At 43.6% G+C, this 12677-nt stretch overlaps 1 protein-coding gene across 4 annotated transcripts in view; it reads right to left on the bottom strand.

Annotated features, from left to right (window-relative positions):
• PFKP (phosphofructokinase, platelet) overlaps window positions 1–12677 on the bottom strand; it is a 58552-nt gene that overhangs the window by 36523 nt on the left and 9352 nt on the right. For all 4 annotated transcript variants that reach the window (XM_066628460.1, XM_066628457.1, XM_066628456.1 and 1 more), the window contains exon 2: window positions 4457–4530. In XM_066628460.1, the coding sequence (XP_066484557.1) occupies window positions 4457–4530 (74 nt within the window). The remainder of the gene's footprint in view (window positions 1–4456; window positions 4531–12677) is intronic.

The raw sequence follows: 12677 nt of genomic DNA, 5'->3' as shown, positions 1-12677 counted from the left end.
CTAATAAATTAACCTCTAGAAATGAATGTCAAGGGCTTGTCAATCATCCCAGTACCTTTGCACATTGCTGAGAACATGGGAGTCCAGAAGCAGCTTTACAGTTTCCCGAGCGACTAGGTATTATCAGAGATCTCTGTAAGAAAAGGGGGCAGACACAGTACCCATAATACCCTCCCCTCCTCTCCCACACTGGCTGTTTTCTGCACACATGGTGTTCCCCCATCACTAAACCTTCCTCCTCCAGCCACAGCTCTCCCAAACTGCAGTGATGGGGGGGGGGGACTGCATATGCCCAGTAACGGAAGAGGCTGGATTCGGGCTGTTAATATATATTTTTAAATGGAAATTAAAGGCCCATAAATAGTCCCAGAATATGCATCAGGTTCATGCAGCTGAGACTTTTTATGAACTCAGGAATACTAGTAAATAAATACTATTACTAAGTCATTTTGAAGAACGTGATCAGGTTAATGTCAACAAGATGAAAAAGCTTAAATCAAAATTAAATCTATTTTGTATTTTAGCAACTGCCAAAGCCTGTAAATAAGGAAAACTGCAGTTTCTATCAAAAATGTCACTTAAGCCTTGCCTAGAAAACAGCTAGGCAACTACTTACACAGAAGTTCAATCTGGCCTCCAGCATAGTGCCCCTGAACCCCAAAGAAATGCTCCCGTAAGTCATATCAGTTGTTTTCTCCCACCAGTACAAAAGGGTCAGGCAAAGGCTCTTTAGCTCTGTCCTACATATAGTGAACAGTAACTAAGCCTTTGGTCTCTTTCCTTATTAGCTTCCTCAGTTTACTAGATCTACACTGACCCTGTCAAAGTCTCCATTGCTGTTCATACAAAGAATGAGTAAGCCTTTTGCTTGTGTTTCTGCAAAGGCTGTCAGAGGGGAGCCAATATTCCTGGCCCTTCTGGTTCCGCTGAAAATTTGGCCCCATTGAAAAATCAGTTGCTGCTTATGGTTATAGAATCAACAGTATTTGGTAGAGAGTAGATAATCTAGGAACTACATCTAAGATTTTGCGGTTTTGGGTGTGTACACAAGGGAAAGAAAGTTCCCTCCAGCCATGAAAGCTTCCCAGCTCCTTTCAAGCAAGACAAGAAAATAAATGGGAGAGTTTCAGAATGCAGGCAAGCTAATGTCATGCTGCATACATCAGTCAGTTGCTGGGGCAATACCACAACAGGGCTGCAGAGCAGGGCGTTTGTTTGCACATTCTTGAGTTTCACACCAGTTTGACAGTGAGGTTACAGAAGTGGCCAAGCATGGGCAGCTAGCAGACAAAGAGCCAGGCTGACAACAACCTTGTTTTGTAGAAAAACAAATTGCTACGATCTACATCCATTCAGACACAAGTTTATTAACAGCTGAAAGTTTTATCATGGTCCAATACTATCTGAGCCTTGTGCTGCCAGGATTCACGTTCCAGCAGCACAAGGCCCTTTGTGGCAGTGCAAAAGCTAGACCATCTTTTGGTGCTTCTGGGCCACTGCCACAAGTGGGCAGAGACTCCGTGCATGCAGCAATGGTTCCTAGAGTAAGTTTGAGGTGGGGGCAAAGGCTACATCAAGGAAGGGAGGGGGTGGATCCCAGCAGCAACAACTTATGCCAGGAACCTACAGCGGCATAGCTAAGAGGGTGCAGGGGGTAATAGTTTCACGGGGCAACAAGCTTTAGGGGGGCAACAAGCTGAGCTTGACACCAGTGGCCAAAATTGTGAAAAAATTGGTATGTCCAAATAATACCATCACGTTATATATCAGTGGAAAGGTAATTTAATGAGGAATGCAATGCAACAAACCCCATTGGAATATCTGTATTACATCAAAAAGAATGGCCAATTAACAAGAAAACACAACTGGTTGTCACAATGGAACACAATGGAACAAAAAGTGGATTTCTGTAATTCAAAACTGATCTATGAGACTGATTTTTCTGAGAGCCAATGAGATGTTATTATGGTACAGCATGGAACCAATAAGGTGTTGATACGAGTTAGCTCTCATTTCCAGGTATCATAAAACAGCTACCCCTGATAACTGGGTAAGAGACACTTTCTCAAGTGGGACTCCTCTTATATTTAGCAGGGGGGGGATAACCGTCCCTCTTCACATCAGCAGTATCTCTAACCAATAAGGACACACTTTGTATCTTTTTACTTAATTAAATTTGATTTTGTTGTGGTGGGGCGACTACAAAATCTTCTTTGAGACTAGGTAGGAGATATTATTATTATTATTATTAACAGTATTTATATACCGCTTTTCAACTAAAAGTTCACAAAGCGGTTTACAGAAAAAAATCAAATAACTAAATGGCTCCCTGTCCCAAAAGGGCTCACAATAGAAAAAGATGCAGATGAATACCAGCAGACAGCCACTAGAAGAGACACTGCTGGGGTGAGGTGGGCCAGTGACTCTCCCCCTGCTAAAAAATGTTGCACCCACTTTAAAAAGTGCCTCTTACCCAATTAGAGAGGTTTAGCAGGAGATAGATGCCTTAGCTATGCCACCGGCTAGGGAAAGCAGTAGAGCAAGTGGGTGGCAAGCTTCTGGGGGGAAGGAGGCATGTTTTCCCTTGAGTTTCACTTTTTAAAAACCTGGGTGTGACATCACTTCCAGTTGTGACATCACTTCTGGGGCATCATTTTGAGCTCAGCACCGGGGCTACATGATCACTAGCAGTGCCACTGGGAACCTATCCCCTCTTTTAGAACCCATCCCTCAGACTTACACCAGCTATTTCACTGGCATAGATCCGAGGGGACTCACAGACCACCAGGAGGCTACAGAGAGATAAGGGAAAAATATATTTTTCCTTTCCTCTCCCAGGCCTCCTGATCACCTCACCGCCGTTGTTGCATGCATCATACACCCTGCTGGCCCGGTTGCATCACCGCCAATGGTGGGGGATAGGATTGGGCTGTCAGATAATAAACTTCAAAAGTGAGTGGCATTTCTGCCCAACATTGCATACAGGTCCAGCCTATTTATACACGGATTTTTTATACATGGATTTGACTCAACAGGAATGGCCACTGCAAATGAGAAGGAATGTGCTGATCCCTGGAGAAGGGGGCAAATGCATTCCTTTAAAATCAGTTTAAAAAACTGAACAGTCCTTTAACAATAGCCTCTTTAATGAGAAAGAGAGAGAGGGCAGCTGTCTGACAATCCATCAATCCTTCTCTCTCCAGCAGTTCCCCCTGAGCAGTGAAAGAAAGGTGGTCTCTTTGCATTGGTGAAGGGAGGGGCTGAATGAAGCACCTTTGTAAGGCTTGGAGGAGGACTGATTGATGGATTGCCTTCTTAAGGACTCTTATCTTGCATCACAAAGGACATCAAGGCTGTTTTAAAATCACTGGAGCAAAGAAACTTTGTTTTGTAAATGGATTTGCTATAGTTCGTTTTTTTTTTGCCATCCAGTGAGTGCTTGGAAGGGAACCCACTCAAATAATGAGTCTCAACCTGTATACGCAACAGGGATCAAATGTGTACACCTGTAGGATGGGCAGAAATGGGTTAAATGGCTTTTTAAAAATGCATTCACACAAGCATTTAACACAGTAGAGTCCACGTTTGGCCTGACACTGTCAAGGAAGAGGGAACATAAGAACAGCCCCACTGGATCAGGCCATAGGCCCATCTAGTCCAGCTTCCTGTCTCTCACAGCGGCCCACCAAATGCCCCAGGGAGCACACCAGATAACAAGAGATCTCATCCTGGTGCCCTCCCTTGCATCTGGCATTCTGACATAACCCATTTCTAAAATCAGGAGGTTACGCATACACATCATGGCTTGTACCCCATAATGGATTTTTCCTCCAGAAACTTGTCCAATGCCCTTTTAAAGGCGTCTAGGCTAGATGCCATCACCACATCCTGTGGCAAGGAGTTCCACAGACCAACCACACGCTGAGTAAAGAAATATTTTCTTTTGTCTGTCCTAACCCACCCAACACTCAATTTTAGTGGATGTCCCCTGGTTCTGGTATTATGTGAGAGTGTAAAGAGCATCTCCCTATCCACTCTGTCCATCCCCTGCATAATTTTGTATGTCTCAATCATGTCCCCCCTCAGGCGTCTCTTTTCTAGGCTGAAGAGGCCCAAACACCGCAGCCTTTCCTCATAAGGAAGGTGCCCCAGCCCCGTAATCATCAGCCCCGTAATCAGGGAAAGAGACATAACTCTTAACCTCCCTATGCACATCCTGTTCCTCTCTTATCAGATGTTGCAAAGATTTCAACTTGTTTATATATCCATACATATATAGTCAATCAAGCTTACACGCCTATTTGAAAGACAAAGGCAACAAAGTTTATCCCTACAAGTTTTCCCCCATTGCCTCCAATTTTCCTAGGGGGTGTGGTGCCCTCTGTCTTAGAGGAAATTCTGATTTATAGCATTAGATTGAAACTGGAGCATATATATTTAAAATTTAAGCACCAACCTCATAGACAAAATACACTTTTGCTCCAACATAGATTCCCATACGGACTACAGCGCGGACTGCTGCATTCATACCTGGAAGAGGGAAGAACAGAAAGACAAAGTTACTACTGCTACCAAAAACAGGCATGGCATATTTTGAATTATTGCCATCAGGGAGAAGATATAGGGTGATAAGAACAAGAACGAGTAGATTAAAGAACAGTTTCTATCCCAGTGCAGTGTCTAGATTAAATGCGGGGGGAGGGGGGTAGAGTGATATGTTGAACAGAGTTTAACCAATGTGGTGTAGTCTGCCTGACTTTGTTGTATTGTTGTTTTGTGTTAGTCTTGTCTTGTTTTACCTTGCGAAAGCACCTAATTTTGTTGTACTTGTGTATACGGGTACAATGACAAATACATTTTCTATTCTATTCATATTTTGATGATAAACCTGTAATTTTCTAGAATGAACAAAACTAGACAGTGAAAGCATATGATGGAGTTGTATGCTTTGTTGCAATAATTGCAAGGATACTGATGTTCAAACAGTTGTACTTGATTGTTTATTGCCTTTCTGTTCCACTGAACAGATAATCAAGGCATGTTCTGCTATGAAGACAATTTGAAGACAACCTGAAAATATATAGTTCTACCTCAAAATAGAACAGCAACCAAAGCAAGGCAAAACATGGAACTACAGAAAAATGGCACCTTATTAACATAAAAGAGAAAATCCCTTAACTACTACTCAGTGGCGTCACTAGGGAGGGTGCAGACTGCACTGGACGTGGAGCAGAGCTTCCTATGAAGAACGCACTGGCCTCCTCAAAGGCCACACCACAAACATCTGTGAGCTGCTAGCACCTTAGGACTTTCTGCATTGAGCAATAATTGAATGAGGCTCTCTAAGGAAAAACAACCTTCCATTGCATCTTACAGGTCAGTCAGGCCACTGCTGATATCAGCTATGGCTTTGGGATGGACAAAACACTCCCTAGCTCCTCCTCCATCACTTACATAGTTTGAACTTGTTTCCATCCCAAATTATCCTCCTCATGTTGCCCCTTCCACTAGACACAGGAAGCTGAAGGCAACCTTTATACTGAGCAGACTTCATGTGGTCCAGCGGCAAGCACACAGGTAAATGTTGAACACAAGGAGATATCAGCCCCCCCCCCAATACAGATTGATTCTCTCCCAATCACATTCAACCTGTTGATATTCAGCTCTCCTTGCACACACTCTCTTGTGTTTCATCTCTCACCCTGACATTTGAGTGTGACTCACATTTCAAGGGTCCAAAATAATTAACTACCAACTAATGCCCATTGCTCAATAATTAGGCCAGACAGGAAATAAAAAGATTCACTTCTCTGTTTTGCATAACAGCACAACTCATCTACAAGGGTCTCAGCAACACTGCTTACGACCTGTTGACTGACTGTGAACAGCTAAGCACCAAAGCCATTCCATGTGCCAATTAAAAAATGCCATTAAGTGCATTGTTCCCCCAGGGGTCCAAGGCACCCAAGATCTCCCAGGCAAAAAGGGCTGCAGTGTACACAGTTCCAAAACTTATGCACCTGAAGCCCACCTCCCCATAATGTCATTCACTCAGCAAAGTCACCAAATGCGCCCATCTCCCCTGCCTGTCTGTGCCTCTTTGCCTCAAGGCCACAGGCAGAATGGAGGGAACCACCATGTTATCATGTAATTTACCCAAAACATCCAAGTCAATTCCTCAGGTTGACCCTTTGGTCAACCAATTAACATGCACACCAGCAATTTATTAAAGCCATTCCATGCACAACCCCAGAATTCTTCATGCCACTTTCCTCCACTTATTCTTCTGAGAGGATCAACACCTCCAGTTTCTAATTTACCTTTAAAAATTTTCTGTAGCTATGATAATCTCATGCCATGATTAAAGCCACTTAACCCAAAATCCCCCTTCCACAGGGCTGCTCTCATTGTTACATACTTGTCCCACAAGCTCTTTTCTCTGATAAGCTTTCTATGGAAAAAAAAAAAAGTATAAAAGAAACAGGAAAGCTGGGTTAATGGGTTTATTTTACATTCTCTTGCAGACACATGCATCTCAACTGCTACTTGGGATTCCTGTGGCTGTCTGGTGACCTTTCCTATCAACTAAAATAAACATTTCTGATCAGATCGTGGAGCTCTTTCTTTGCTCACTGGTACAAATTTTCTTTTGTCACTGAATTTTGTCTGCTTCACTTGGACACTCCATCTATGCCAGGGCTCAACAGTTGAGTATCTGAAACCCAAAAGGAGGTGCGGATGACCGCATGACACAGTGATGTCATTGGCACTTACATAAGAAAAGCCCCGCTGGATCAAGCCAAAGGCCCATCTAGTCCAGCTTCCTGTATCTCTTCTGGGTCACACCTGAAAAAAACACCTTAAAATTGGTACAGAACCGCTCAAGGAGGGCAGGTGGGTCTACGTCACATCACACATGGCCCACATCAAGTGGAGCAGAGCCTCTTCTCCAGGATCTTTGGCACTCACGCTGCCAAGTGGCTTGGCTGGTGCGCTGTCTGCAATGCCCCTGGAGACTTGTCACAATGCCCAGTTTGGGAACCTCTGCTTTAAGGAAAGGGGATACAACTTCAGACAGACTTAGCCCTGGCATCACCTTGTTTAGAAAACAAGCACAGATCATGTCACTAAAAAATAAGGCTATCATACATAAGAATTGCCTAGCTCCATCAGACCAAAGGTCTAGGATTCTGTTTCCAGCAGCAGCTAACCAGATGTCTCTGGGAAGTCACAAACAAGGAGTGAAGCTGAAAGCATCCTCCCATCATCTCCTATTCAGTCATAGCGCTCTATAAATGGGGTTCCATTTAACTATTAACAACAAATAGCCCCCAAAACATTAACTGGTATGAAAATAAGAAGAGCCCTAAGGGATCTAGTCCTGCTTCTTATATCTTACAGAGGCCCACCAGTTGCCTCAGGGAGTGCACAAGACAAGTTACCTGCATCCTGGTGCCACTTCCATGCACCTGGAATACAGGGACAGCCTATTTCCAAAATCAGGAGGTTGCATATACCCATCATGTCTTGAAACCACTGATGGAGTTTTTCTCCAGAAATCTGTCCAATCCCCTTTCAAAGACATCTAGGCCAGATGCCATCACATCCTTTGGCAAGGAGTTCCACAGATTAATGACATGTTGGGTAAAGATATATTTTCTTTTGTCTCTTCTAATTCTCCCCTCATTCAATCTTAGTGGATACCCCCAATTCTGGAATTGTGTGAGAGGAAAAATAATTTCCCTCTAACTACCCTATGCATAACGTTATATGCCTCAATCACATCCGCCCTCAGGTGCCTTTTTTCTAGACTGAAGAAGCCGAAATGCTGTAGCCGTTCCTCATAAGGGAGGTGCCCACCCCACTAATCATTTTGATTTCTCTCTTCTGCACTTTTTCCAGTTGCACTATAATGCACTCCTACCACCACACATATGGCAGAAATTTTGGCACACGTGTGTGCACACCAGTCTCAAAAAACAAAGAGTGGAAAGACTACAGAAATTTGACACCGAGATGTTGGTGCCACTGAAGTGTTTCTTGCTTCAAAAGCAGCTGTCACTTTATTTTGAATGCAACACCACTCCTATGCACTACTATGCAGAAAAACAGGGGGTAAACTATTTGTATCTGTAAAGGAGTTGGGTTCCCCCCTCCTGTTACGTCCTCTCAGAGGGGTGAGTGGGGAAATGTAGGAAGAATGCTGGTTGAGTTGTGCTTCCATGTCTTTCTACAAGATCCAGGTGGTATTGAAGTGAAAATGTCCTTCCTGTAAGATCCAGCCAAAGAAATAAAGCAGTGGAGAGAGTTTCTGCTCTGGGAACCAAAATGGGTGGCTCACCCACTAGGTAGCTCATTATCTGATAAGCATGGCGGCTACAAGACCAGGTGATGTTCATTTGGAGCTAGGCCAGATACCTGAGAATTAGATACCTGTGGGGTAGCAACTGAGAGGCAGATAATGACTCAACAGAATTAAGGTTATTTGATTGGATTGGACCAAAAAAGAGCATTAGCTATAAGTGCAAGAAGTAAGCCCATAAAGAAGTACTTCATGACTGGAGTACAGAGGGAATACATTGCCCGTTTGAACACTGACCCTGCGTGGTAGGACTCTGAGAATTTAGTCATGTAGTAAGCAGTTTGTTGTTTCTACTGCCTTTATAAATGTTTCACATACTGTTTGGAACCCTCCCTTTACAGCCCCCACATGTGGGGTGGAGGGATTTCCTCTTACTAACATGGAAAAGTTTTAATAAGTTTTTTTTAAGTAAATTGCTGGAGTGTATGCTTATTCAGAGCGCGATACCATAGTCGCCAACAGTCAGTCATGCTTATTGGTTGAGTACAGGGAATTGGTCTGCCCAGAGGAACCCTTGGAAGGTTTGGGTAAATCACCTGAGAACCTGGTGATTCTCCTACTTCTGCCTGCAGCCAGAGCCTTGGGGCAGAGCGGTGCAGACAGCAGAGGGAGATGAGTGCATGGATAGCTTACATTGTAAAGAGGTGGGATTTAAGGACATAAGCTTCAGAAAAGTGTAAACTGCAGTCTCAAATGCCCAGGAGATCCTGGATGGCTTGGCCTCTTGGGGCAACAACATTTAAAAATAAAGACACTGTAATGTATAAATTATTCTATCTATGGCAGTCATTTTCAACCACTGTGCTGTGGCACACTGGTATGCTGCGAGTGGTCCACTGGTGTGCCCCAGGAATTTGGGGGGAAGGTCATTTTTTAGTAGGGCCAATGGGGGGGATGAGAGCCCTCAACTGGCAGCACGGTGTGCCTTGTCAGTTGTCAAAAACCCAATGTGTGCCTTGATAATTTTAGTGCCTTATCAGTGTGCCATGAGATGAACAAGATTGAAAACGACTGATCTATGGGTTCCTTGTGCTGAGAACCTTCTCATTATCCAGTATTAATTCAATAATAAATTCAATGCCTCTTGGTGTCTGGCCACTTCTCAGTGAGCCCGAGTACAACATTTGTTAGCATCTCCATTGTAAATTTGAAAATTCTGATCAGGCTCTAAGAATCCACAGAGATAAGGGGGATGTATTCCTGCTGCAGGTCCAGGAGTCAAATAAAAGCCCAGGCTAAGCCATGTTTTGTTTCATTATCTTTCGTTTCTTCACTGCCATAATAGAAATGCAGATTATAGCTACAAAAATGTAATTGGATTACCAGTCTAAGAAAATTGATGTTCTCAACTGTTCTGCCAGGAATGCTCAGTGTCCGAGACTTCAACAATTCCAAGGCTATGTTCTAATTATATATGCCCTGGATTGTGTCCTTATGCCAAGGACACAAGACAGCATGGCTGGCCAGAATGACTGGTGGATCTTGAAACAGTGAACAGCCTAACTTCACTTTCATAAACCTTTTGTTTGCCAGTAAATTCAAAGAGACTGTCAGGAAATGCGGATTTCTCACTCACTTCTTAGTGAATACCTATTTATGTTGTCACTAAAGAAGTCTTTAGAGACTGATGCTGTTTGCAGCTACTTATGTACTTTGTACCTGGTCTGTTATCAGCCCATTATAGGTTCAGTGTGTGCCAAATTACAACTTCACTGTCTACAATTAGCCATTGTGTCTTGTTCCTTACATTGCACCACCATTTTACCCCTGCTAACTGTGCTAAAAGGCAACTTTTAAGTGGTGGCCCCCTTATACCTAGCAGGGAGAGAGCAACTGTCCCTCTCCATCCCAGCATAGGGTCTTTTTCACTGGTTGTTTGCTGGTGTCTCTTTTGCATCTTTTTTCAGATTGTGAGGCCTCTCGGAAAAAGAGCCTTCTTTTCATATATTTTGTTATGCAAATCACTTTGTAAATACTTTGCTGAAAAGCAGTTAGTTAGTTGGCAACCTTCAGTCTGGAAAGACTCTGGTATAGCGCTCTGAATGGTGGTTCTGGAACAGCATCTAGTGTGGCTGAAAAGGCCAATTCAGGAGTGACAATCCCTTCCACATCGGGAGCAAGTGCAGTCTGTCCCTGGTCTGTCTCCCTGGCTATGGGCCTTCCTTCTTTGTCTCTTTGCCTCAGTCTGTTGGCCAAGTGTCTCTTCAAACTAGAAGAGGCCATGCTGAAAAGTCTGCTCTTTTTTATACTGCTGAAAAGCAGTATAAAAATACTTTTCATTATAATTAGTAAAAGCAATTCTGAAATGTATGTAGGGCACACTAGATGCAATTACAGTATACTGAAAATTTCAAAAGTCCCAAAGACTTGCTGCCTTGAATTTATTTTACACATTTTGGAATATGGATGATTATTTAGATGTCCAAATGCTCAAGCTAATGAACAATTCAACCGTAAGTCCCTGAATATCCTTTGTTTGCAAATAAAGCTACCTTTCCACCAAAGTTTTACTAATAGCAAAAGAAGATATATGTTCCTTATATCCATGAGTATGTGCACTGCTCCACTCCAAGTTCATAATCTTAATATGACAGGTCAAGGACAACCATTGTATCATTCCTGCCTTTTGCCAGTTTAAGCCAATTCCTAAGACAAGAAACACTAATCGTGAGCCAGAAACACTGGCACAAAGATCTGTGGTAGCCCCACTGGTACTGCATCCAAGAGCAGTGCAGGTTAGAGTAGGTAGAGTTGCGTTGACCAGTGCAGGGGCATGGAAAGGATAGTGGGGAGGGAGCATTTGTGGGTGGGGGGGAAGGGCAGAACAGGGACAGGATTGGCAGAGCAGACCTCCACCGTATCCAAACCCCACTCCTGACTCGTCCAGCATTACAGTAGGCTTCCCAGATCCAAGAAGCCCCATAGGGCACACCAGGGCTTTACTTGTGGTGAAATATATCCTCTTATGTTCACATTCACCTGAATGGCCAAACACACCAAACAGGTGGGTGTACGAATCCTCATGGTCACCTGCCCCCGTTAACTGCCATCACCCCTTCTAAACAGGCAGTCCTTCAGCCAAGGGAACGCTGAAGCCCAATGGGCTAACTCCCCACTGTTGCAAGCTTTGAATTCCCCAGCCCCCACTCCAACTCTAGGTACTTAAGCATCAAGACTCTGGTTCGTTCTAAAAGCAGACTGGGGTTGCAATCCTATCCACACCTACCTGGCAGTAAGCCCCATTGACTATAATGGGACTTACTTCTGAGTAGACATGGCTAGGATTGTGCTGTGAGTGGCCTAGGCCAGAATTAAGATGAATCTCAGTTCCTTTTACTTGACACAGACACTACGAGACTGTAATAATAGAATGGTTTATTTAAAGAAAGAACTGAGGTTACAAGTTACTTGAGAGGCATTTAGGAATACAAATATTATACATACAATGCTAAAACAACAAAGCTAAGCTCCTAAGCATACTTAATCCTAACATTCTCCTGGAACTTTCCAACTTCTGAGCATAAGCAAAGGGTAGCTCTTCTACCTGTCATACCATGGCTGATATGAATAGATGATGGAACAGCAAAAAGTGAGAGATCCTTTCCAATGAAAGGGCTTTTTATACCTTAAACTTAGCTCTTAGCCAATTAGAGATTCTGACCAGTCAAAGCTTCTGGACTGATCTCATCACCTGAGGCTATAGTTGGTCACTCTCCCTGGTCCTTCTCAACTGAAGATTCACAGCTGCAGCCAATTTCCAATCCATGAGACCTTGAGGTCCAGCCCATGATCAGCTTCTCACCTGGCCATAGTGAGACTCAAGGTGTTTCCTTTCAGCCTTCTAAGGAGTTTGGTTCCCACAGCTATTGCAAGCTGACAAAACCGAGTCAGGCCTTCTTTCACAGTTTTGTCCTTCATAGTCTGTTACACCAGTGTTTCCCAAACTGTGGGTTGGGACCCACCAGTGGGTCCTGAGCAGATTTTTGGTGGGTCATGAAAAGTTTTTGAAACATAAAAAATAAAACCCCTTTGCAAGCACCCCTGACTGCTTTGCAGAGGAGAAAAGCATAAGCTGGAATGCTAACCTGTGGTAAGAGGTAATCTTCATACCCCCAATTAAAATGTCACATTTTCCAAATATATCTAGTAATTGGTGTTCAGGAGATCACATGTGAACCCAGTTTCAGCCTTTTTCTGACCTGGAAGTCCCTAAGTATACATTCTGCTGTCCTGTTCAGCTTTCTGGTTACCCTGGAATGACTGCAAAGGTTTGGGGGACCAATCCTTGAACTCCATTTCTAAGGAGAGTCTAGCA

The sequence above is a fragment of the Tiliqua scincoides genome, chromosome 5, assembly GCF_035046505.1.
Source record: "Tiliqua scincoides isolate rTilSci1 chromosome 5, rTilSci1.hap2, whole genome shotgun sequence".
Lineage (NCBI taxonomy): Eukaryota > Metazoa > Chordata > Lepidosauria > Squamata > Scincidae > Tiliqua > Tiliqua scincoides.
This window is presented reverse-complemented; position numbering and strand designations above follow the sequence as displayed.